The sequence below is a fragment of the Ixodes scapularis genome, unplaced genomic scaffold (assembly GCF_016920785.2).
Source record: "Ixodes scapularis isolate PalLabHiFi unplaced genomic scaffold, ASM1692078v2 PGA_scaffold10__122_contigs__length_95168666, whole genome shotgun sequence".
Lineage (NCBI taxonomy): Eukaryota > Metazoa > Arthropoda > Arachnida > Ixodida > Ixodidae > Ixodes > Ixodes scapularis.
Window position 1 is genome coordinate 12,674,122 of NW_024609836.1, and position 21,528 is coordinate 12,695,649.

General features: G+C 47.3%; 1 protein-coding gene across 2 annotated transcripts in view; it reads left to right on the forward strand.

The window, feature by feature from the left end:
* Positions 1–331: 331 nt before the first annotated feature.
* The window catches only part of LOC8030095 (UBX domain-containing protein 1), a 34,576-nt gene continuing 13,379 nt past the window's right edge, over positions 332–21,528 (forward strand). The window contains exons 1-6 of one of the 2 annotated variants that reach the window (XM_042287389.1): positions 332–566; positions 672–725; positions 826–920; positions 5,555–5,693; positions 8,010–8,141; positions 14,948–15,067. In XM_042287389.1, the coding sequence (XP_042143323.1) occupies positions 514–566; positions 672–725; positions 826–920; positions 5,555–5,693; positions 8,010–8,141; positions 14,948–15,067 (593 nt within the window). In that variant the 5' untranslated portion in view covers positions 332–513. The remainder of the gene's footprint in view (positions 567–671; positions 726–825; positions 921–5,554; positions 5,694–8,009; positions 8,142–14,947; positions 15,068–21,528) is intronic. The other variant, XM_042287391.1, reaches the window with a different exon arrangement.

Consider the following 21,528-nt stretch of genomic DNA (forward strand, 5'->3'; position numbering starts at 1 on the left):
AAGAGATAGGGTGAAGCGAACACGGAGTCTGAGATTTGCGACACGCATCTCGGCCTTGCTGGCCCTCTTTCTCCTTTTGTGCGTCGTTTCGAGCGGCTCTTCATTGTTTCGAGATCATCTCCTTTTCCTTCTGGGTTATCCCGGGGAAAGCCACTAAAATGCTTGATTTTTCGCGTTATACTCTGATTTTGTACCTCGAAACCTCAGTGAGGGTTCAAACCCGGGTTCGCATTTCGCGGGTTAATCATAGCACAAGGTTTAAGCTCCGAAATATGTCCGTAACCCTGGGTGACAATAACAAAACTTGATCTCCGCCGTTTCGCGAAAGCCGCATCGGCAGCGCTGAGTGCAAAAACAAGCTTCTCGAGACTCGAGAGTACGGCTGAAAAAAAGCGTCTTTTTGTGTGTGTGACCGCGTATCTTGCTTACCGGTGCCGGTAGAGTTTGCGGTGCTTCTTCGTGAACTACGTGATCACAGATTCGCAAGTTGGGTACGTTTGAAACGGTCCCGTCATGTCGTCCGAACTGGACATCCTCAAGGAGATGGGCTTCTCGGAACAGAGGGCGTGAGTTCGGCTTGCTCGCCTTGCCTGCCTCATGTTACGATGTCAGCCACGAATGTCTGAACAAAAAGCGCTTCAAATGCACCGTCTTCCTCTTTTGTTCCGCAGGGAGAAAGCCCTGCAAGTGTGCGGCAGCCAAGGCGTCGAGGCCGCTATGGAATGGTAAGGAATGCCCGCTCGTAACGCGCAGAACAATTCAAATCGGTTTCGAAAAAGATGGTCACATCGTGCTGGTTTTTGTTTGTTTTGTGTTTTTTTACAGGCTTTTGGCGCATGCAGATGAGGCCATGGATACCAACGAACTCGTCCCCGCAGTAAATCCACCGGCAACCAACGTCCCTTCTAACACGGAAAGAGGTAGTGGCACTACTTCACGATCACAACAACACGTCATTCATTTAGATTGGGCAAGTCATCCCAGAGTAGGATTCGGTGGAGAGCAGCTGTTTTTGTAGCTGTTGTGATCGTGCTTGTCCGTTTTCTTCCACTTCGCTCGGGCCAAAGAAAGCTTACTCCATCTCACAAACATCTGCAGTGTGGAGGGCCCGAGCGCGAGACTAGTAAAGCGCCGTGGGAATTCTCGTACAGACAGAGTGTTCTGCTGAGCTATGTTCACGCGCCTGTGCCCTTGGCTCCGATGTAGACAATTCTAAAAAGCTCGCGCACGCTTTTTTTTCTTTTTTGTTTTTTTGTACGAGCCCGTGCCTGTTGATGAAGCGAGCGTCGCACGTCGACGTGCATGTTCTCGGTTCTTGTCGAGTTATGATCTCGACCATTTGCGTCATTGCAAAGATGATTTACGGTAGGTCGTAGAGATCTCGCGAGACGCTGTGGAACGTAGTCCGACCTAGTGTCGAATACCAACCGAATCGCGAGGTGTGCTCTGGCTTCTCGTGGGTGTCGCGTTTCCTGTCACTATCGGCGCCGAGAACTCGCGGGAGTACCACGATATCGGTTACTTCTTGGGGTAATGCGTATTTGGAATCCGCTTTGTGATCAGCGAAATTACTCTGCATGTTTGCCCCACGACCTACTCGTCGTTTCTTGTACAGGGCATCCCCCCAAAAATTTACGACTTTTTTTGCACCCAAAAATGAAGTATTCATCGACGAGCGCTCATTCTCCACCCAAATGTTTTGCTAGCGGTGAGAATCGGGTGCCAAAGTTTCTGAATCAAGGCCCGCTTCAGACGGGGCAATTTTGTCCAGAACTTCGCGTCGCAACACCAGCAACACGGGCCGCCTGCGTTCACACGCAGCAACCGAATTGCTACGACTTGCCATCATCATCATGAAATTTTATTTTTCTTGCAGTATTTAGATGCCCAGTTATATCTTTAAAAACTTGTTTTTACATCTTTAAATTGCGCTGAGAATGCTAACTCATCTTTCTGAAAGAGTTTATTTCCAAAAACGATCCATTTCAAACCAGAACCAACTCTTCAGTTGTCATCATCACCACCACGGGGCTGTCACGTGAAAATATTGCATTCCTGATTGGCTGCTGCCACTTCAAATGTCTCCAAGTTGTCCGAGTTGCTCGTCCGTTTCGAACCGGGCCCGATCTCGGCAATTCATGTCGGTCTAGGGAAAGCTGGGGAACAACCTGCCAGCAACCTCAAAATTGCTGGAAAAGTTGCCCCATCTGAAATGGGCCTAACCGTTATCTTAGGCCCGCTTCAGACGGAGCAATTTCACCCAGCAACTTGACGTCGCAACACCAGCAACAACGATCGCCCGCGTTCACACGCAGCAACCAAATCGCTCCGACTTGCCATCATCATCATTAAATTTGATTCTTCTTTCACTAGTTAGACGCTCAGCTACGCGCTAAAAACGCGTTCTTATATCTTTGAACGGCGTTGAGAATACTAACTCATTTTTCTGAAACTGTTTATTTCCGAAACCGATCCATTCCAAACCAGAACTAAGTCTTTAGCTGTCATCATCACCACCACAGGGGTGTCACGTGAAAATATCGCGTCTCGGATTAGCTGCAGCCGCTTCAACCGTCTTCGAATTGCTCCGAGTTGCTCGCTTGTTCGAGCCAGACCCGATCTCAGCAATTCGCGTCGATCTAGGTAAAGCTAGGGAACAACCCGCCAGCAACCTCAAAATTGCTGCAAAAGTTGCCCCGTCTGAAGCGGGCCTTAGTGAAAGGTTATAAGCAATTTTCTTAAGTTTTCAGTGGGAAAATGGCAGCTAGACAAAGCTCTCGAACATATGGAGCTGAATAACGGCAGTTACCAAAGATGGGCCCGATTTTCCCATTCAAGATTGGAAACAATAAACATCTAGGACGAAGACATCACAGCCACATCTTTCAACTCTCATGCTCTTCATCCATTCATTTTCCATTGAAATCTTATAAAAATCACTTAGAAGTTGTTATTGAGAATGGCTAGTTCTGAAACTTTGGCATCTAATTTAGACTGCTGGTGCTGCATTTTGGCAAAAAAAAAAAAAAAAAAAACTAAATCGTTTGGCACGAACCCTTGCTTACCAATTCATTGGTACGGGCAGCTCCGGTAGACATGGTCAGCCTCGTAATTTTTTTTTTTTGGAGAGTGACATGTTGTAGTTCATTTTTCAAGTTGTTTTGCGAGCTTCAATGAGTATTTGTGCCGCAGTGAGTTTTCTAGTTCTTTCGCGAGCTTCGATGAGCATTTCTCCCCAAAACAAATAGAAGCCTTTATCTTATGCTTTTTTATTTGTTAATGAAGGGTTGAGTCCTTATGCCTATGGATCCCAGGTGGTGGGTTTGAGGCAACTGAGCTTTCCGTTGCACATCAAAAGATCCCCAGGTGCCAGATGCCCTTCGTTGGTTTGGCATGTAAAACCTCAAAATTTAACTGTGGTCGAGTGCTTGCATCGCTCAGAAATGACCAAATGCAGATGACTTGCACACCCTTTCTGTGTGTCGATCATCTCGATGCTTTTTGTTCCGCGAAACACCTCTGCACCCTCTCACGAACTGGGGGACATGTCAGCTATACGGAGCGGAAGTTCATTTGCTTCTTCAGCAGGGGTTGTGGTGGCATCAGAACGCCGAGCCCTGATTGCTTCTGAATGAAGGATAGTGGGTAGACCTCAAGGCAGCTTGCTTTGAGGTCTACCCACTGTCCTTCCATCAGAGCCAATCAGAGCTCGCCATTCTGACGTTACCACAACCCTTGCTAAACAAGCAGACGAACTTGCGCTCCGCATACTCCGTTTCACCGTACGATGAACCATGGTGGATGTTTCGAGCCATCTAAGCTAATCCTTTGGGACATGCAGTGCACAGTGTCATGATATGTGAACAGTGTTGGATTGGTTGGTATAGCTTGTGCCGCCTGCTAATGTCTATTGTAAGGCAAAATGGCATATGGATTTGTAAGTGAAAAGAGTTGACGGATCTCGAGTCTTGGAATGCCCCATATAGGCAGTTTTGTGCGGTGTCCGTCGCCGCTTTGCAGAAGTCCTTGGAACATTTTTGGTCGTTTTAGATAAGGCTCCGATTTTTTTTTATTGAATTTACAAGTCTTCCTTATTCTCGAGTTTGGCATGCTGCATTATTTTTACCGATTATTATGTGTGTGTTTCATTGATGCACGAGATTATTTGGGAGAATTTTGTCGAAATTCTCCCAAATAATTTCTTCCTTCACAACCAAATGTTGTGAGGGAAGAAAAAGCTTGGAGAATTCAGCAAAACGGTAATGGCAGGAACTCCTAGCGTCCAGTTGCTAGAGCCGCTAAACGAGCCATGCTTCGTGGTAACAACACCTTGACTATCTCATTGTTGAAAATCATTGTTGCAAGTCCTCGGAAAGCTCTATCCGAAATTGCAAGAAATACTTGTGTCCCTCAGAATCGCTAAATCGGTCTCCGACAGAGCATTGCAATGGCGGCCAAGCTTCCCAACACCCTGTCTTAGGCTCGGAAAGTGGCATTTTTGAACCACAACTGGGCCCGTTCCGCACTAAGCAATGAGGGGCAGTTTGTAGGTGGCGCAAGCTACTGCCCGTTATAAAGCGTACAGTCATTTTCATATATTCATCTAAATGCTGGTATATCTCTCCCGACGGCTAAAATAGCTATAAGAGGAATTTTCTGGTCACATGACTGGCTTTGCGGGGACAAGGTGCCTATAAAAAACCTCCGTGTCATCTGTTTTCTGCTACATTGTCAAGCTTCGCGTAGCTCTCACAGTGCCGCACCTCGACACTGGTACTTGAGCACATTGCTTCGTCCCGCATCTCGTTCGCACGTGCTATCGTGCGAAGCGACGCGCTCGTGCGAGTGGTTTTGATGGAGTTAGAACACTGTGGAAGCCAAGCCAACCTCGACTATACAGCACAAAATAGTCGATGCCGAGACGAGCAAGTGGCTGCCTTTATTCTGTCCTCGCTTCAATTGTTAAAACCGGATTCTGCGCGCAGAAAAAGGATGAGGAGGCTCGTAATGTATGTAAAATGAACTGCCCTTGTGTACTTTAGCGGCAGCATGTAAAGTTATTTTCGGGGAAGGTTGTGTTAAGTGAGAATTAAAAAAAGCTGACAGGCAAGGCTTATGTCTTCTGTGCGCAATCTTCTGGAACACTAGCTACTTCCTGCCCTTTGAGCCGGTCACATGACCCAAAAATTCCTTCTGGGGCTATTTTAGCCTCTGGGAGTAAAAGCTGCATTGATTGGAAAACCTCCCCAGGTGGTGGCGCCCACAAGGCAATCTGAGAAAGAGTTGTCGGCGCTCTATGCGTAGCTTGTCTAGTGATTGTAGGGAGGGGTAGGGGTTATGTTTTGGGTTCCAGCACTGCCTGGACTGCTGTAATCCAAGAACATTTGAGGACTGTGTGTCACGCTCACACATTCTCTTCCTGGGATTCTCGTACTGGAAAGGTGCATGCCGCTGCCGACACCATTTTTCGTAATGGTGATTGGGATTTTGATACGCGGCAGGGTCGCGCCTCGAAGAGTCAACAGCGTGCACTGTTTGCTGCGCGTGTCGACAGGAGACTGTAGTGACGAGGTTGCAGGGAAAACGGAGGATTCGTCGGCCGGGTCGGAGCCGACCAACGCCGCCGCCCCCAGCCCCGAGCCGACGTCTGCCGAGGGTTCGCCGGCCTCCGCCAAGAGTCTCAAGTGTGACGAGTGAGTCTCGCACTTCCACGCTCTCCTTCATTTTTGGTTCATCTCGAGTTTAGTGATTTCACGGACATGTTTGGACCTGCTTCGGACGGGGCGATTTTCCCAGCAAGATCGAGGTTGCTTCCTCTTGCTGCAACACAAATTGCTAGGGCTGCATCCCGCCTCTAAAGGGGCCAGACATTTCAATAACTCGAAGACATTGGCAGTGACAACAGCCATTGGGAGACGCAGTATTTTTGTGCGATGCCTCCTGTGGTAGTGGTAATGCCATCTAGACACAGGGTTTCACTTGGTTCTGGTTTGCAATGTGTTGTCTTGTAACTAAGTAGTTCCTTGGAGACCGGTTAATACCGCAAGAAAATACAAGCATCCTTTGAAATGCTGCATCACAGAAGCTACAGCGATCCCTCTAGGCTGAAATGATGTAGAGGTAACTCAAAGCAGTTTACTATGTTATCAGTGCCATTTAAATATATAAAAGCACGTTAGTAAGGCACAACATTGTGTCGAAATAATTAAAGAATATTACGGTTTTCGTCATCATGATTGCCAAATGGACTAATTCGAGTTTTTGGCGGTTGCTACAACCGAACTCGAGAGGCGTGTCTTGGTGTTGCGAAGCCGAGACGCTGGAGAAGATTGCCCCGTCTGAAGATGGGAGGGCTTTGTCCACTTCGGCTGTTGATCTTGAACTTGTCATAGTTTGTTGGCCCCGTTAGTTTTGCCCCGGCTTTAGTTTGTGCTTATGGCATGAGCTAGTTCCCTCGGAAACTGCTTGCGAAGGCTGTAGGCGTTTTGTTACACGGCTCTATGTTTTCGAAGAAAGTAGAGCATTCTCGCACAGTCTGAAGAAGGTCGCAATCTTCATTGTTTGCCTTTCATTTTTTTTTTTCTGCAAATTTGTTGTGTAATTTCTTTCAAATAGCCAGGGAACTTCAAAATTTTATTGCAGTTAAGGACGTCGGAAACTTTTGTCAAACCTTTGGATCGACATGCTTTCCTGGCCACTTTCAGCGTGCCGACGAGACTCGTCAAAATGTTTTTCAATAAGCGCCGAATGAACGCTAGCGTGTACTGCTGAAGTCGCAAAAAAAAACAAAAACGTAAAGCAGAGAACTGGAAGCGATTCACTCTATTTCACCATTTGATGGATGGCAGTTGACGCTACGAGCTATCTGAGCTAAACAAGTACCGTGAAACTATTGTGTGACTAGGCGCAACATGCGTCGCTGCGCCCTTTCCGAAGTGTCACGTGACTCGCAGCATTGGATTGGCTGGAATGGCTCGTAGCATCTTCTGCGAGCCATCGTGAGGTGAAACGAAGTAGAGTCGTAAAGGCTGGTTCTCACACTTAACGTTTGGTTGTAACCGAGTGCATTGTGGAGCCTTGTGCCTCCTTGTGATTGCTTACGAAGAGTACACTTGCCGTTTGCATATATTTCTTAAATCTTTTGCACATTATCCTTCTTCCATAGGCTTGAAAAGCTCGTGACAATGTTACAAACAGCAATTTTTTATAGATAGCATATACATTTGATCCCACAGATCCCGTAAAACCTTCACTTTAGTTAAGTGCAGTTCCAGGGCTACCCACGGTGTAAAATATATGTAGGTGTGGACAGCGCGCATGTCGCAGCTGCCAGATGAAGTCCTCGCCTCGTATTGCAAGCGGTGGCACCAGGTGGCTCCTCGACATGCAGCTATTGGCAGCCTTTCGCAATCCCGGTTTCGCACGCTTCTCCAAGGGGACACGCTTGTTTTGAAAGTTGTTTTCCGAGTGGACCTTGTCATATAGACTTTGGCACTTGGCCTATACATGTTTCTTAGGCACATCTTTGTCATTGACACTTTTTCGTGCCTTAGCGGCGGCAATAACATTTTTTTTCGAACGCATCGAAGCGGAGGAATTTCTGCCGTGGTGTTCGGTCCGGCGCCCGTCAAGGTCAGGGCAGACGCTCGGAGCAGAGGGAGCATCCATCCAAATGCCATAAACACAAAACTTTTTTTTTTTTTTTTTTAATTTTTGTTGTCTGGATGGATTGTTTGGACGCAATCGGCTAAGGCTCCTCAGGCTCCCACCAATAGGACTTTATCTGGTCGATCGCGTCGCAGCGTTTGCCATGCTGTGTGTACTCACCTATGTATGTCTTGCCTTGTGGGGTTATCTCGTAGATGGCAGCAGCGTGTCAGTGTGTCTTTTCAGGCTGCACAAGGCTTTGCAACACAATTGGTTGCAACCAAACGCGAGCATTTTGACCCGCCTCGAGGTGTTGAGTACCGACGCCAGCAATGACTTCCTTTTCTTTTCGACCCCCCAAGGTGTGGCAAAAGGTTTCGAACCGAGGCCGAAGTGGAATTCCACGCCGTCAAGTCTGGCCACCAGAGCTTCTCGGAGTCTGCTGAGGAACTCAAGCCCCTCACGGAGGAGGAGAAGTTAGAGCAGAAGAAGAGGTCCTGGTTCCCTTGCATTTGACCCAAGTACTGTCTCGAGAAACCCTAGCACGTTGCTCGCGGTGCGTCTGGTGTCCCGCGCACCCCTCGCGTCGGAAGCGGTCCCGAAGTGGCACTAGTTGAGGTCGTGACGTCAGACGTCTCGGTCCCGGTGGTTGCTTGAAAAAGGTCCAGCAAAAAGAATGGGCCAATGTAAATGTCACCTTGGTCATGGCTGCCTAAGCTTCTAACGACCGTTATGCCGGGGAGGAACCTGCGGCAGAACGGACGTCTGCCACCGCCGCCGGGATCGTGGCAGGCGACGGCACGACGCAAGTGCGGCGGCGGGCGGAAATTGAGGAGCTGCAAACGGGGATGCGGTAAATGCACCAATTGGAGACGTGTTCCACGCTCCGCGGCGTCAGTACAACTCGGGGGCCAGGCAGTAGGGTGACTTTCATTCCGCACTTGGGTCTGCATCTCCACAGATAACCTTCCGTTTTGGGAGAAAATGTCGCATTTCTTTAGGTATGCGAGACTGCTAGTCTCGCACCGGGATGCTGAATTCTGGTAATTGTGTGTGGCCTTTAATACCATCCCACAATTGCTCTTGTTCTGCCCAATGGAAGCTACAACCTAGGGTTCTGACCAAATATGTAGTCGTCGTCATCATTCATTTTCCTCGAGGGCCCGTGGGGCATTATACGAGGGGGTGGCAATAGAACAAAAACAAATAGAACAGTAAGCACAATTATAACACTGTAAGCTAGTTAGGTAGCTAGGTGTTGTCTTGTGCCCACTATGAGCAATGGTGCATGGTACCACCAATACCACCTGCCAAGCACTCTGGCCACACTTGATGGATGCTGAGGACGAGGCGTCGGCGTGCCACTTTCTGCATTTCTGCTCAGTAAACTACCGTCGTCTGCTGGCGAATGTTCGGCCATAGTCCCCAGCTAGCAGACGACGAGCAGACAGAGGTTGGCGCATCGAGCTCTCTGCAACGTTCAGTAGGCGGTGCCGAGGGTACCTTGTGCATACCTGCCAACTCTTCCGAATCTTTCGTAAAATGTATTAATTGTGACTAATTTTACAATTTTACGAATATTGCCTCAAATTTTACCAAAAAAATCTAAAAAAAAGTTACGAAGAAATGCTGAAAAGAGACTGCTTCTGGCAATACCTTGCACCGCCACAAGAGGGTGGTAGGTACCTTCCACGGCAGAGTCGTGGTTTTTACTATCCGTCTATCCGGTGGCCACGGATCCAAAACCAATTCAAAGCCCAAAGCCTTTGTTTGTGTGTTCAACGGCACCACCGATCTCGCACATTGGTTCGGCGTGTTCAGACGTGGTTGGGCCTCTCTGTTTCGGCTAGTTTCGAGGCGAGAAGTGAAGCGTCCGTGTTTGTTGCGCATGTAATCATAGCATTCCCCTAGTCGCGGTAGCTTCGCGGTGCAATGGCAAACTCCAAACCTCAAAAGATGTACTTTCAGGTGTTCCTGAAGTCCTACACATCAGAATTCCCGTACTTTGTGTCGTCCAAAAAGGGAGAGAAGTTTGGATTTTCTAGCACATGCACGTGTGATGGCTAAGCGTTTTGCACGGTGGCAAGGCTGACATTAAGCTGCACATTGCTTTTCATAAACACCCCCCCTTCGCGGCCGCGCGAAGTTTTACGAATTCGAAAGTCCACAGGTTGGCAGGTACGCATGTGCCGTTCAACATTTACCTGCAATATCTGGCTAGTACCGCGAGAAAGGATATGCGTTTGTTGGAGTGCCGGGTCACGTTAGAGGCTGTAGCGATCCTCAAGGTTGTGGTGAAGTAGACAACTCGCAGCAGTTAAGTAGTTTCTCTGTGCACACCAATGCGTGCCAAATTACAAAAGGAGCACCATTTCTATGAGCGGTCTCTTACTCTGTATGCTCAAGGTTTCCAGGCAAACTTAATTTTTGTCTTTCAAATCGAGTTTTGTTGTATTTGAGACTGAAAAGTTATAGCAGTGGGAAGGGAAGAGATGGGTGAATATAGGAGAACTAGGCTGGAGCGTTCTGTGAACCAATGCACAAGAAGTTATTGAATGCCAGGGTATGAAATCTTTACTCTTGAGTGAGAGAGAGTGAATTTTGGAATTTTGGCCTCTGTGTTTTTGTGGAAGGTTGCGCATATCTGCTTATGACAGTCAATGGCTCCCAGACTAAAATGCCTTGTCCTATGTGCAGTCTTTTATTTTTTTGTAGGCCATGTTTCTGGTGGCTGTTTATTCTTAAATCGACGAGAAGAACCTTGGTCTCTTCCTTCCGGAAGTTGCTGATGGCATTTATCCAGGCAGAATTACCATAATTTCTGGTCTATTAGTTGCATCACTGTATAATAATAATAAGTTTATTTTCCAACAAAAAGTACAATATTTGTGGGGGTTTAGGAAAAATGCTGTTGAAACAGCTTAACTAGTTTCACTAGTTGACTAAGTTGCACCCCTCTACAAAAAAGGTCTTTATATAAGTTGCATATTTGTATGAGTTCACTAGTATATTTGTATGGTCGGCACGGTAAAATTGCATTGATGAACCCACATAGGTGTATTGGGATGGCGATACGTGCGGAAACAGGAGCCAGTTTCAATATTCTCATCAATGAATGAAACAAGATATATGACCTGCACAGCCAATTTGCTCAGTTAAGGTCTGCACTGTTGCATAAAACGCACCAACGGAAATTTTGGGATTGAACTGCAACTTGAACACCGAAAGATGTGGTGTGTTAGCTGAAGTGGCAGAGCTTCAGTTAGAATGGTTACGCCTCCCGCCAAACAAAGGTGGTCTGCTGTTTTCGTCACCTCGCCGGCATTTTTCGCCAACTGATCCTATTGCAACAGTTGCATTGTTCATTGCACAAACACCGACGGTGCCCAAGCTCTGCCGTCGAGCGTAGACTTTCCTGGAGGTCGCACTTGAATAAGTGCCACCTGGAACTTCGGGAAGGGCCTGGAATCATTGCATTGTATTTAATGTTTGCCTAAAGGATCAGGAAAATTAAGTGTTCTCTCGAGCCTCGCTGCAAATTTGTAGCAGAATAAATCGGGGGTGGAACGGCTGCACCATTTACACCATCTTTCGCCTGATGCATTTGCCTGCGCCATCCTGTGCCATGTTGCGGAAACTGCGCCACAGTCAATACCTCGCGCCATTATGCACCAAATCGCAAAACGTGCGTCCAAAAAATTCGATTTGTCTTGGTTTCGGTTTTTATCGACCCGATTGGCAACAATGAGCGCGTTTAGCTTGGTCGGCCTTACAATCCTTTGTTCTGTTTATTCTCCCTGTGTATGCCGAGTCGAAAGCGCAGGAAAAAACTCGCGGGTCACATTCCAAGCGCTACATCACCTGCGACTGGATTGTTATTCTTCAACCATCAGCGGTTAAGCAAGTCAGCCGAGGTGAGGTCGAGTCGTTAAGCGTCTGATTGCCTGAGGCTCTGCGGCCCGGGATCCGGACGTCAGCCAGTTAAAAACAATTGAGCAAGAGATTCCTTTTAGCACTTCATTGTTAGATGTTGGAACCGCATTCCCGCAAGATAAATCGTGATTTTATAGAACTGAAACGCGGTCCGATCCGAAGCCTTGCCGGCCAGCAGCTTTCACACGAGCGGTAAGTCTGCTCGGCGTACTTCAACCTCGCTCCTGCTTATCGCTTAGTATATGATAACTCTGTTAATCGTAGTCTGCTGCTTCGATATTGAGTTGCACAATAGGATAAACTCAACATTTGTTACCTTTTTCCTCCGCGCAACTGCACGCCCTTTGCTTACACACGTCACATGGTCCGCACATATAATTATTATGTCGAGCACGTGTGGGTTGTGCGATAAGCAATTCTGGTTTGCATATTGAGCAGGTGAAGCTACTCAGAAAATTTTAGACACTATCTTCAGAAACACATGGTACTTGATTTTTGGTTTTCATTAGGGCTCACAAAGTTTCAAGTTTTCGCATCTGTTACACTGTTATCCCATTTACTTAGGTTCCTAACAACTCATGTTCATCTGTGCTGCTAAGCACAATTGAAATTGCTCCCGTGCTTGTCTAAGACACAAGCTGAAGTGCAATATAAACTGATCTGAGCTGCTCCCTCCAGAATGCAGTTTTAGCTGCTCCCGTGGCTGCTCCCAAGTACATTTCGCGAGTTCCACCCCTAATAAATTTCTTGCGACAGTCGACAGGATGAAAAACGGGAACAGTTGACTCTGGTTTTATGGCAGTTACTGCGATAAAACCCTAAGGAGCACGTGGAGAGCGTAGCTACCTGTGCTGCACGTGCTGGCATCTGCAGTAGTAACTATTCTAAAGCCACGCCACTTTGTGCAAGCATTTGTCAATGCCTCATTTACTTCGTCTTCTATACAGATAAGGCGAGCACATGTACCTATGTTCCCAGCATTCTCCCTGGTACTGGGTGACTTGTCAAAAGGTCTTTCGGGACAGCACCCATTAGATGTTGTAGCCGCGACAGTTTTCACAAGCGGCTTCAGAAGCCACATGGCAGAAACTTGCAATGGGGGTTCGAAAACTGGCCGTTCGTCTCTGTTTCTGAGTCATACCAAAAACTGCTAAATAAACCACGCTCCAAGTACCTACGCTTGATTTCTCAATTGTTCCGTGGGTGCCACCATTCCGTTGCCTAGCGCAGTAGGATGCAATGAGCCCTTTGCAAAGCTGGTAGCGCCTTCCGCGGCGCCGAAAGGAATGCCGGGAACGTGAGGTAAAACCGGCCGTAGCAGACAACTAGAGCCCTGCGTGGATAGCAGTTTAAGTATCCGCGTCGGATCCGCATTTGCAGACTTTGTATCCGCATCCGCAAACTTTTTACATTATTGTATCCGATCTGCATTCGCATACTTTGTATCCGCATCTGAACCGCATCCGCAAAATGTGGAACCATGTGGATGTTCTTGCTAACCCATAGAGGTTACGATTACAAAATCGACTAGCAAAATCAGCGGAATCGGAAGTCTGAATGCCTGAAAAAAGGTCATAAAAAAATTAAAAGAAGAAAAAGTTCGGAAAGAGAGGAAGATAAGCAGTGGTAGGAAGACAAAATCCTTTCTGTGATGTTACCGAGCGTATGCGGTTGCCTCGAGTACCATGGTGTTTCGTGTCAGCCAGTGGGCAGATGCGCTGCTAAGTCAGAGTCCAAGGCCTGATCAGATTGGCTAACGTGTTGTTTGAGAAAGATCGCAGCCCGCAGACGCCCAAATATATATATTGAAAGAAAACTTTTTTCTTTTTTTGCTTTGCTGGCGCCCTGGCGTTGTAACCGGACGAATATGAACTCCCAGACTTTCTTGGCTAGAACTCTAAGCAGACAAAAAAGAAACAGGCAATTTAAGGGTTGCCTATGTGCATGTGCCGCTGATTCCGAAACTTCGCAAACCGTGGCGCCACGGGGTCGCGCTTGCTGTCGAAGCATTTCTTTTGTTTTTGGTGTCATCACCACACCACTCTCTGCAGAGAGGGGAGGTTTCCTTTACTTTCTTGTAACTTTTTCGTTTGAGGTTTTCTTTGACCAAGAAATTTTTCCGCTCTTTCCCTGCTAAAGAACTAGCTTTCTCGGGACGATTCATGCTTTGCATTCTTTACTTTTACTTTTCCTATAGATAACATTTTTGACGAAATGAAATGCACTAACTGAAGCGATCTTCAGTAAGAATCAGATCTTTCTTAGGATCCCTATTGTTTCTTCGAAACGCGTTTTGTGGAAATGTATTTCGTGGACATACATTTCATGGACACACGGTTCGTCGACGCTGTACGCTTTGTGGGCACATGCCCCTGCGACGTTTTGTCGACAACGTATTTCTTCACTAAGCCACTAAAAGCTAGCGCGCGATTCACTAAGGTGTGCTTAATTAAACCATGTCTCCCTCCCCCCTGTAATCCAGGCGAGACGCAAAAAGTTTGTTACGAAAATAGCAGGGTTGTGTGCGACGAAATGTCTTAGGTTTTTCTATGAAACGAACACAAGAAGCCTTTCGATCAACCGTTGCATGTCGACGAAACAATCTGTAGATGAAACATCAGTCGACGAACTGAATGCCTTCCGGGCAAAAATATAGATCCGGATCTGCGGATATCCGCATCCGCAGCCCCTAACATCTGCATCCGATCCGCAATCCCTCCAAATCCGTCTAATTGTTATCCGAATCCGCCAGTTTACTGCGGACATCCGCGGATAATCTGGGATATGGAGGGCTCTACAGACAACAGAGGCGATCTTGGCGGCGACGGCGAGCAGGCACGTGTACGATGCTGTGGCGGCAAGGAGGAGCGTGTTCATGCTGCATTTTGGGATTTTTGCGAAAGTTGCACTTTTAAAACAAAACTTTCTTAGGTTTAGATGCGGTGTCATGAACCTCGGGCAACGTTTTTTTGCTCCGTTGAGGACTGTGCTAAGATTTCCGGAGGATGAAAAAGCGTTTCCTGGGATTTTGAGTGAAGCTTTGGATGACCAGCAACATTGATTTGAAGCAACAAGACAACCGAAGTGTCGTTACTCGGACGCGTGGCTTATTTAGAAGCACTGCGACTCGCACTGTTGCGCATCCGGGGGCTCTAAGTCGGACACCCGGTGAGAAATTCGGCGAGTTCGCCGATCACCGGAATTGGACGGCGCTACGCTTTACCCTGGTGCTGGCTAATCGCGGTGCAGCACCTACCAATTGCCGCAGTCTGCGATCTCGCCGAGCGTCCAACTTGTAGCCCCTCATTGGACGTGTTTCAAGTTTGAGAAAAGAGGCGCTCACTGGTTTGCTTTCTGTTGGGACCAGGTTAGAGGAAAAGATCCGTCTGCGGAGGCTGGAACGGGAGGAGAAGGAGAAGAAGGAGGCGCTGGAGAGGGAGAAGATGCGCCGGAAGATGGGCCAGGAGATCTCGTCCACACGCCAAAAGTGAGCCCCTTGCACCTTCCCTCGCGATTGGATGGAGTTACATTCCCCATCCATATAATAATAATAATAATAATGAAAGATATCATAAACTCTCGCACGGTGTATCATCGGACCGGGTGTGACAACAGAGTGGGACCAGTCACGATCTATGGGAAGGTGGACGGGTCATCGTCGATTGCCCAGTAGTGGCAGCGTCGCGAAGCAGATTCGGGGGGGCTTGCGCACATTATCTCTTGCCTCGCTGCGCTCGGCGTGCAAAGTGCACGCACTACCATGGCCGCCATCCCACGATGCCCTTGGGGTGTGTGCCCATTTATAGTCGATGACAGGATGAGGACGGCAGAACGTCTCTTGCCTGGTCTTCAGCAAGCACTTGTTTCCTTTTTTTTCATGCTTTTGCCGCATATATACGCTCAAAGCTGACAAGACTCTGAGGCCTAACTGAATGTAGGGGGCTTGCGCTGAAGGCGAGGCAACCGAAAGACCTCGCGAGATCCTCTCATTAGTCCTACGCCTCGGGAGTCCCAACTCCACGCGGCGACGCTCAACCATGAAAGCAAGTTCATCGTCGCGACGCTCGCCGCACTCCGGGAGCACGAGTCCAGCGCTGGACTCGACGAGAGTAAGGATGTTTATTGTAACAAACAGTGCTATGCACTACCTAAAATCTCGGTACGCGCACAAAGTCATTTTGAATAGATAAACGGAAAATATTAGGTCATTAAGCTTCGAAAATTAGACGGCGAGATTCGACAAAAAGGTGTCCGTTAAACACCGCGGGAATGATCATCGACCGCATGGCGGCGTGGGAACTGATGCTGCATATTGCAAGCACCGCAGATTCGTGTTTTACGGTGCAATAAGCCCGCAGTCGCGGTGACCGACGTCGCTGACAAAGCTTGCGAACACCACAGACTCGGAATTTGTGATGCGACACTCTGAGCTCGCTCATTGCATGTACCGGCGCTGCACATTGTGCAGTTGATTCGTCGGAAATCGAGGTTGCGCGACGTTTCCGAATTTTTTAGTCTGCGGATAATTAGCTAGAAAAATGGGATGGGCGATCTCTCGGAGAAGGGTGTTCCTATGGAACTTTACGGTAGCGGCGGCCATTGAAGTCAAACGTTCGGACGGTCAGTCACAAAAGGGAGTCTGAACACTGGATGTCCGCTCGTCGGCTGGTCATGTTCCACCGGGACGTTCTCCCTGTGCGCTCCTGAATCCCGTGCCACGAGCCGAAGCTGCCGTGGTGGGAGCCCCAGACCCAAGACCGTTTCTCGCGGTTCCCGCTGGTTTTGCGGGGATGCCGGGACTAAGTAGGCAACGGGAGCAAAATGGCATGCTCTCGTTCGGGGGTCCAAGGATATTGATTTGCGAGGGGAGATGGAGGGCCGTCCCATCTTCCCATCGGGAATACTGTGCTATTCTCTCTCTGGGGCCCTTTGCGTGGTTGCAGTGGCGAACAGACGCTTGTGCCACGACAAGCGTTCGGAACCACAGTCCCCACAACCCCTCACTTGTTCACATCCTGTCTGTAATGCTAAGGTTCTGAAATGGAAGAGTCTAAAGCAAAGCTTTACAAGAGTATATAGAAGGCAATTTTTTTTTCCTTCATATTTCAAATTATGCAGCTTTTGATTGGGCTAAATGGTTCTTTAGTATTTCATCCTGATGCAGCGTTGCTATGAAATGATAGTTTTTGTTGTGAAAGAAGTGCTTTGAAAAATGTGGTTTTCGATTTTAAGCAAATTCTTCATGTTTGAAAACAGAATAAAGCTTTATAAGGAAACAGCATGCTTAAAGTCGCCCGACTCAACAATTGTTTTTATAGAAAATGCACGTCACCTGCATTCAAACTACCCTCTTGTCGCACAGCGTTTGGAACTGCTGGAAGCCAGTAGAGTTTAACCCTGGTATAACGAATTACGTTATAACAGGGTTGGACCTGTTATAACAATTCATAGCGCCCGCTTGAGATGGGGCGATTTCACCCAGCAACTTGACGTCGCAACTCCAGCAACACGGGCCGTCCGCGTTCACACGCAGCAACCGAATTGCTATGACTTTCCATCATCATCATGAAATTTGATTTTTCTTACACTATTTAGACGCACAGCTACGCACTAAAAATGTAGCCACCTCGGTGGCTCCGAGGCGAGAGCGTCGGCCTACGGATCCCCATGTGGCGGGTTCGAATCCCGGCCTAGGTGCCCGCAATCTGACGGAGGCTTATTGCAAAGAAGACGCCGTGTAACCGAGCTTTCGGTTGCACATCAAAAGATCCCCAGGTGATCGAAATTAATCCTCAGTCCTCCGCTGGGGCATGCCAGATGCCCGCCGTTGGTTTGTCACGTAAAACGCCCAAATTTGACTTTGATGCACTAAAAACGTCTTTTTATATCTATCTTTGAATGGCGTTGACAATACTAACTCGTCTTTCTGTGAAAAGGTTTATTTCCAAAAACGATCCATTTCAAACCAGAACCAAGTTTATAGCTGTCATCATCACCTCCACAGGGGTGTCACGTGAAAATATCACGTCTCTGATTGGCTGCAGCCGCTTCAACCGTCTTCGAATTGCTTCGAGTTGCTCGCTTGTTCGAGCCAGACCCAATCACAGCAATTCGTGTCGATGTAGGGAAAGCTAGGGAACAACCCGCCAGCAACCTCAAAATTGCTGGAAAAGTTGCCCCGTCTGAAGCGGGCCTAGACAGAACTGCCGAAATCATCACCTCACATTACGTCTTGTGACACCGGGTGTATCTCGAAACTACCCATTCTTATTTGAACACTTCTCGTTTGAACCCATTCGCAAAACGCCCTTCTCGTTTTAACCTTTCGCGTTTCAACCTTTTCTTATTTATACCCGTCTCATTTGAACCCATTCTCATTTGAACCCTTCTCGTCTGAACCCATTCGCAAAACGCCCTTCGCGTTTTAACCTTTTGCGTTTCGACCCTTTCTCATTTGAACCCGTTGTCATTTGAACACCGTAGTGAGGTATAGAAAGAAGGGAAAACAGTTGAAGGATGAAGGTTGAAGATGAAGCGAAGCGGCACCATCTCTTGCATAGCACATGAAACAATTTTCCTTATGCCTGCGTGCCACCCCGAGTCTGTTGACGTAGCTACGTGGTCACATGGTGACGTAGTTTCAAAAGTGCTAGTGCAGATTCGGTACTTCATTTATGTCGTTAAGATGTCGTCGTGTGGAACGGATGGATCATTGTGCTAGTCTTGTGTTAGTGCTTGTAATGGCCAATTCGGGTGGTCATTTTCCCTGAAAAAAAGTTTTCCCATATCTTTGGCAAGAGCGTTCGCGTGGTCAAAGGCTGGCGGGTGCAAGCTTTTCGGGTTGCGCTTCTCAGGCGTGTACCGGCAATTTACCAGCAGAAGTTTTCCCGAGCTCCAAGAGGTCGGGCAGCTTGTCTGCCATACTGTATCCGGTATCGTCACATCCGAATCGGAATAGGGAACCAAACGAAACAATGCTCGCCGAGGCGGCAAATCGCGGGTTCGGGTGGCAAACGAAGGCATCGAGACAGGCACTTTTTTGTGCTCTGAGACAAGATAGCAAAAACAACGAAGAGAAAGATAATTTATGTTTCATAGAAAGTCAACATTTTTGGAAGACTTTATCCAGCCTGAGCAAGGTTTGTTTGCTCTGAGACACGGGCTGCATCATACATCACTTTATTTTACAACTCTGTAATAACAAGTTATTACACCGCTGAAAGAAAAAGTATGCATAGTGATGCAGTTTGAAACTTGAACATGCATTACAATTTCAAGGAGGGTGGATGCAATGAGAAGACTGAGGATTCCAAAAAAGGTACTAGAGAGTTTTAGTAGATCGTTCCGATACCCACGATAGCCCCGATAACGATACTATGCATGCGCAAGGGAGGCTGTGGCGGAGTATCGGGTATCGTTATCGGAGTCATGGGAACTCTCTACTAACAGTAAACAGAATATGGAAAGCGACGCTGGCAAGCCTCCGTGGCAACAGTTAATCGAAAATCCAAACAAAGTTTATTGAAATTTGACGCGCGTGCAGGCTGCACCACACTGATTTATACATTTGCCCTTTCATTGACTTTATATTTAATATTCTGTCAGCTGTACGGACTGTGGTAATGCCAATATTTTGAAAAGTTTTGTGAAGCCGCTTCTGTTTACACACATCTTAGAGTCGTAATTTATGTTGTTGGCGTATGCAGCTTGCTCATGGTACCATAGAATGATCGAAGAAGAAGTTAACAGAGCTCACTCGCGACCCAGTCAAATAAAAACGCCAGTTTATTGTGCTTTGCATTCGGGTGGAGAGGGTCACGTGATGCGCCGCTGGCGCGTTTTTGGTCGCCGGTGCCACAGGCAAGGGCTCGAAGCCAATTAATTACCCGAATTCGCCATAAATACCGCAGAACGATTGCAAGATCATGATGTTGAATTAATTTGGGTTCGAAATGAGAGAGGTTAAAATAAGAAAAGGCTTTCTGACTATGGTCAAAACCAGAAAGTATGTTTTGAAAAAATTTGAAATGAGAAAAGTTAAAATGAGAAAAGTCGTTTTGAGAAGGGTCAAAACCCGAAAGTTTGTTTTGAGAATGGTTTAAATGAGAAAGGGAGAAACGCGAAAGTTGTGTTGCGCTGGGTTGAAATGAGAAGGTAAGAACGAGAAGGTAGAAATGCGAACGGGTTCAAATAAGAACCACCCGTGACACCAGGGTGCCACAGTCACGTGACATCATGATGTCGAGTGACGTCTTTTGAGATCAGGGTGTCACGTGACGGGACATTGTGGTGTCGTCTGCTAGTAGTCGCCTAGATAGTTTCATGGCTATTAGCCCCGAGAGCGAACACAAGCGTCGCTGCGGTCGCCGCGCCCTGATTGGGTGAGGTGTACCGTGACGTCAGGGGGAGGACTCCGCTCCGTGATCTCGCATCGGCTCGCTTCCCAGCACCGGTTTCCTGGTTTGGCGTTGCATGCCGCAAGCTCTTTGAGGAGCTGGACTTCGTTTACCCGGTGTACATGACGTTTAGCTAGGTCGGTATTGACGTGCTTCCGTACATTTTATAAGCCTGCTTGACCCCTTTACCTTTGAAATTGGATTACAAATCCCGAAAGCTATCGTCGTAGGCAATTCCGCCGATGAACCTCCCCGTCCGTCCACACGACACAAGGCAATCTTGTGAGGGGTCGTAGAAGCGGTGGCGCAAGTGTTTCAGACGCTGGAATTCTGTTCCTTGCATGTTCATGATTTAGGACGATATTACATCCCGCTTTCAAGACATTTGAAATGGCATTTATATTATGGGCCTTTGGGTGGTCAGCAAATTAGCTCGCGACGCCGACTCTGCGCTGCCACTCTGCATGCGCTGGTTCGCAGATGTTTTAAAGGCCCTGTGTCTGATGATCTTGGAAGTGCTCGTGGAACAGGGTTGTTTTACATAAATGTAGCTTCTTCCTGAATTAATTATATAATTTATACACGAATGCAGGCATATTTCTTATAAGATGCACAATTACTGGAACTTAGTTTCCAAAAAGGGCCGAATCGCCCCAAGTTGCCTGTATGATATATATTGAACTGCTCAAAATATGCACAGCAATAGTGCCGTAATTCGGTATGCTTATACTTTTTCCTGACATTCTTTATTCCAGCCTTGGGTATTCGGAGAATACACCGTTTAGTCTGAATTGTCATTTCCAATTAAAAGAGACACTGCTGCAGGTCCCCAAAAGCTTCCTCAGCCTCCAAACTCCCTACAGCTGGACACTCGGACAACAGAGGAAAGCAGGAGTAAAAGCAAGCATTCGAACGTCTGTCCAGTGGTACATGCAGCACCAGTAGCAGAAAATGTAGAACGTGTGAAGGGCGACAGTCTGCGTGAGAAAAGCTTCTGGTATTTTAGCTTCAGGACATTTTGATTTAAGTCAAATCTCAATTTTAGGGCTTAAGGGACTAATAACGAAATAGACACCTTCGCTTACATTTGTTGTAGATTACTTGAGGGATGATATAAACAAGAGTACAGATACAACCAGTGGAGCCCATTGAAATACTATCTGAATCCAGCAAAGGTGAAACGCGAGCTATGTATATAATAAATGTTGCTTGTTTTTTTACTTTGCGCCTGCAGTTGGGCTGTCTTACTTGTGATTCTCTCCCCATGGCCAGGCTGTATTTAGCATGTTGCTTGAGCAGCATGCAGCTTTTCTGCTTCGGCGATCTTGTTTAAAAACAGAGGTACAAAAAAAGTATACATAACCTGCCAATTCATTCAGACCATCAGCAGCATTTATTGTGCGAGATGTAAATCTATAGTGATGCTCCGGCAATTGTGGCCATATTTCTTTATTTTCATATACCAGCTGTGGTTCATGCATTGCCTGCCGTGTCAACCATGCTTAAAATGTTGGTTGAAGTTTCCCCTGTAGCTACAGGCCATACCTCAGTA